Here is a 5,152-nt window from a genome sequence, read left to right on the forward strand (position 1 = left end):
CACAGCCCGCGAGGGGCCTTGCGGGGGCACCGGGAGGAAGCAGCGCCGCCCTTATATGCCCACTCCCCCCTCAGCTGCCGGCCCGGCCAACTCCCGCAGCCCCCAGGCCAGGGCTCAGGACACAGCAGGTGGAACCTTGGTGGGCAGGCCTGTCCTCTGGATGGGAAAGGTGGCTCACGGCCACTGCTGCCCTCTCAGCCTCCGGGGGAGTCTATGAGTCAGAGAGAGCCATAGGGAGTGAACACAGTAAGATGGGTCAGCAGAGACCTGCATGGGACAGCAGTGACAATGGCCATGGGCCGCGCTGAGCAGTGCTCATGACCATGTCCTCCTTCCCCAGGCCCTCAGGTGGGAGCCCAGGTGAAGACGTGCCGCTTGCAGGAGGGAGAGCGCCCGGTGCCTGCACTTCCCCGGGGGCCTCAGAGGCGGGTCTCCGTAGCCCCGGCGCCCGGGGCTGGGCCCAGCTGCCCAGATGCAGACCCACGTGAGGATGACCTGGCACCCGGGTCCACGTTCCACATCCACCCTGAGCTGTAGTCGGTGAGATTGTCTCCATACACATGCCCCTGGGAAGCTCTCGCAGCCGCCATCTCAGTGTGTTCACGGGCAACTCACGTCCCCCAGGGTCCCTGGAGCCGGAGGAGGAATGGCCCTTGGCTTCCAGGTCAGGGCCCCGGAGCCCAGATCGCGGCCGGACGGACTCGGGGAGGCTGCGTTCCGGCCTCACCGCCGAGACTGAACCTGTGTTCTAGGCTCTGACAGACCACGTTCAGGCTCTGCACCTCATCCTGCTCGGAAAAGTGAGGCCCCGCGCCCTCCGTTCTCGGCTGACCCGCCACGTACACGCACGCTCTCTGCTTCTTTCCACTGTTATCTGGAAAGTTCCCCACGGCTTGGCTTTGCTGAAGGCCCACGAAATGCCACCTCTGGAGCAGTAATGTACAAACAACCTGCTCTATCTGGCCGACAAAAATCATTTCCATTTTAATTTGATAAATGCTGGGAGGAGGTAAATAATTTTACAGCCGCGCCTCCCTGTCTCTCTGGCTTCAAAGCCCGTGCCCTTTTCTCCATGAAACATTTAATTTAGTTTTGTCACACCTTCTGCATAAATAACATTACCATTTTATTTCACCACTGATCTCAGAAGGCTCACCGTTTCTTCAACTCCTCATTTTCTCTAATGATTAATTCTCATGTCAGACAAAAAGACAGTTTAATACTGTGGGGAGGAAGGACAGACGCTTCCTAATACCCAGTGAGCAATTACGAACCTGTTCCGTTGTGTTCAGATAAGAACAGAAGACCTACCTCCTCACAACAGAGCCCGTGCCTGAATGCTCCGCAGTATTAGAGCTGGGTGTGTGAATGACCTCCTGGTTCACAGGGCAACGCTCAACCAGTGAGCCACTCCGGCGGCCCAACCAGGGACATTTTATTAGAAATTACAGACCCTGACACCTATGTCCCAGAGATCAATATAGTGTGCGTGGGGGACCAGGAGTAAGGAGGGTATGTGTACTAGGACGGAGAGAGAAGGTGGGATAAAACCTGGGAAGGAGACATCTATTTAAGAGAGAAACCTCGGGCTGCACCGGCGACCAGTGAGGGCAGGGAGTGAGGCAGCGCTGAGATCCACTCAGGAGGCAGGATCCACAATCAGCAGGACCTCCCCCCCGCCCGGCCCCGAGTGTGAGGTCACACACATTCTTTCTCCAGAAAAGACCCCGGACGGAGGTGGGGAAGGTGGAGAAGTAGACAGAGATGAGGAGGGAGGGCCCTTCGTAGACTGACTTCTCCAGAAACAGCCCAGGGAGAACTCCCGCCCCCTCTGCTGACGGACCGACCGACTGACCACACAGGAAAGAGGGACTTACGGACGGAGTTCTTGGGGCTGCTCTCCTTGCTGGGCAGCATCTTCACGCCTCTGGACTTGAGCTCGACGGCCTTTTTCACTGGAAGAGAGAGAGCAGAGCGTGAGCGGGGCAGAGGCAGCCGGCGCCCGCCCTCAGGTCCGTCAGGGCGCTTCCCACCGCGCCGGGAAAGGGCCACAGGCTGAGGGGCCAGCGATGCCAAGTGAGTGAAGTGTAAGGGCTCGTGAACCAGCAGCCATGAAACAGCGAGGCCATGTCTTACAGCCTCAGCTTCGAAAGCTAAAAATCACGTACACACTTCATCTTCCTCACCCAATCTGCTCACCACCAGCCACGGCCGATTCCACAAACCGCTCTCATTTCACCGTAGTGTTTAGGCAGATTCCCGTCTCAGCTTAAGGGTAGTGACAACAGAGTTTTCTAAATTTGCTACAGTCACAACAAATTTTAGATAAAATGAAAGTTGCACATTTACTTATTCATATATTCATGCAATCACGCGGAGTTCAGCAGAGACGCAAAGGCGGAGAGCTAGTTGGAGACAAGCATCCTCTAAGTATCAGGGACACAATCTATACTAATAAAATAGTAATATGCGAATTAGACCAGGAGACCTTCTGGATGTCCTTCCGGACAAAGCCATGGTGGCAGGGTTGAGGCAGAGGTGGTTAGGGCCATCAGGCCAGCAGGGGAGGGCAGTTGGGGGTGATTGGGACAGTAGGTGGAGGTGGTTAGGGGCGATCAGACAGGGAGGCGATTGGTTAGGAGCCAGTGGTTCCGGATTGTGAGAGGGATGTCCAACTACCGGCAGTCGGACATCCCGCAAGTATCCTGGATTGGAGAGAGTGCAGGCCAGGCTGAGGGACCGCCCCCCACCATGCACGAATTTGTGCACCAGGCCTCTAGTATTAAATAACAGAGCACAAGTGTGTCGGACCCTCCTGCTCCTTATGCAACATAAAGGGAACATATAGGACCTGGTTTCTGGACTCATTGCTCTGATACTTGGGGAGGAGTCTCCATGTTTCTAGGACCCACATCACATGTAATAAGAAGCTCACGTCTGGGAAAACATGTGGGCGGCGTTTGTGGAGGAAATAGAAAATAATATTTCATCAACACATTTCTGATTGACATGTGGGAACCTGGACCTGGAGGAGCTGAAGGCATGAAGATCGGGGTTCAAATCTTTGCTTGCGACTCGTGGCCAGGACCACACAGAACAGGGAAGGTGCCCGGGACCTGCTCTGGCCACAGCCCTGCCGGCTGTGCGTGGCCCGTGTCATCTCCCTGGACGCGCTCTACAGCAACCCGGCCAGCGCCTCCCTGGCCCATCGCCGCCCCTCCTGCTCATATCCGGTGCCCTGCACTCACTCAGGAGACAGGAGATGGACGCCGTGACTGACGAACAGTCGGTGGAGATCATGAACTCCTCCGAGCAAATGTCACCCAAAGCAAACAGCTCAGACAAACACGATCCCGCACTCGGAGAATAAATGGGAGAGAAAGAGAGTCAACCTCGGTGCAGTGACAGGATCTGAACACATGGGACCCACCTGATGTCTAACCATCGATTTAATTTTGCAAATAAGTGTGTGTGGCTGAGCTCGGCTCATCTGCACCAGGGATTCTTTTTTGGTAAGGGGGTGCTGCCCGGCTAGCATGGCTCAGTGGTTGAGCACCAACCTATGAACCAGGAGGTCAGGGTTAGATTCCAGGTCAGGGCACTTGCCAGGGTTGTGGGCTCGATCCTCAGTGGGGGGGCGTGCAGGAGGCAGCAGATCCATGATTCTCTCTCATCCTTGATGCTTCTCCTTCTCCCTCTCCCTTAAAGAAACTACTAAGGGGGGGAGGGGCTTTCTGCCCTGGACGTCCCTGATGGGTCCTCCCGCCTCCAGGGCTGCCCTCTTCTGACTGGACAGCGGGCTCACACCCTGTGGAAGTGAAGGCGCCCCTCACCCTCCAGGCCCTGTCCTCTCTTCCCTGGGTCCCTGCCCCCCTGCCCTCCTGCCTCCCTGCAGCTCCCTCAGCAGCCCAGAGGTCCCCCAGGGGACCGTGCGGCAGGGGTGCGGCTGCAGGCAGGGAGCTGGGTGCACCTCAGGAGAGTCCCTCACAGGCGCGTTCGTCCACAGCCTGCAGGTCCCCGATCCGAGCACATAGCCACTCAGGGCCAGCCAGGCCTCGGAAAGGGAGGTGCGATCCCTCTCCTGACAGATAAGAGCCCTTGGTCCCGCCTCCACCCACCGAGGAGGAACTGGGGCGGGGCCCCTGCAAGCTTCGGTGTCATCAGCCCAGCGGCCAGGTTCATATTTGTTTGTTTAATTTCTTCTGTTTCCTTTCACTCTGTCCGTGTGTTTTCTGAGGGAAGGTTCCACACATGCCCATGTTTTTGTCTGAGACTCACTTGTCTGCCCTGACTGGGATCATTTCTCCATAACTCAGACTCAACAGCTTCCAGCATATAAGCCACCCTCCTTCCTTATAGCAACACAGACGGAGGGGACACTGGGGGGCAATGCCTGCAGATTGCGGGCAAGGAAGACTGAAAAACACGATAACTACACATGGGGAGTACAGCTGTTCTGTTTCATTTACTTTTTTCCCCTCTCTCCCTCTCCCCTCCCTCCCTCCCTCTTTTTCTGCATCAGCTGCTCTCACTCCAATCTCTCCATGGTGTGGTGCCCGGGGTGAGACCTGCGTTCCTTGTGCAGTTTGAAAATCTGCCATCCCCGGAGCTGCCTGCTCCAGGGAACGTGACCCAGCGCCCGGAGCCCTGCTTTCTGCACAATACGGCTCGGAAAATTCCAAAGGAAAAGCCAGGATGGAAATTGCTTTAAACAAACTGAACTGCCGTCCGTGGGGACAGGGCCCTTGAGAAACTTCAGACGGAGGAAACATTCACGTAAACCGCCAGTGACGGAGACGCTGGTCCTGTAGCTAAAACTGCAGCCTGCTTTCCGAACCGATTAACTCAGCGGATTATCATCATGCCATGAAAGCCCCTCAGGCCAAAGAAGTTCCATTCACGTGGCACGCCGGAGGGATGTCCACTCTCCTATTGCCACCAATGAACTGTAACTTCCTACCAGAGCAGCGGTTTTCAACCTGTGGGTCGCGACCCCTGCGGGGGTCCAGCCCCAGCGGGTCCAGGGGTCCCCAAAGGTGTGGACGGAGTCAGCGAAGAAGGAATGACACGGAGACAGCGTTCAGTTGATCAGCAGCCTTGCCAGGATCTCTAGCCACAATCTCCAGCCAAGTTCTGTGTCCATGTTCTCTTG

General features: G+C 56.4%; 1 protein-coding gene across 1 annotated transcript in view; it reads right to left on the bottom strand.

Moving 5' to 3' along the window:
- CSMD1 (CUB and Sushi multiple domains 1) overlaps positions 1 to 5,152 on the bottom strand; it is a 710,708-nt gene that overhangs the window by 340,103 nt on the left and 365,453 nt on the right. Inside the window, exon 7 of the mRNA XM_015570591.1 lies at positions 1,878 to 1,955. Coding sequence (XP_015426077.1) covers positions 1,878 to 1,955 — 78 coding nt within the window. The remainder of the gene's footprint in view (positions 1 to 1,877; positions 1,956 to 5,152) is intronic.

The sequence above is a fragment of the Myotis davidii genome, unplaced genomic scaffold (assembly GCF_000327345.1).
Source record: "Myotis davidii unplaced genomic scaffold, ASM32734v1 scaffold807, whole genome shotgun sequence".
NCBI lineage: Eukaryota > Metazoa > Chordata > Mammalia > Chiroptera > Vespertilionidae > Myotis > Myotis davidii.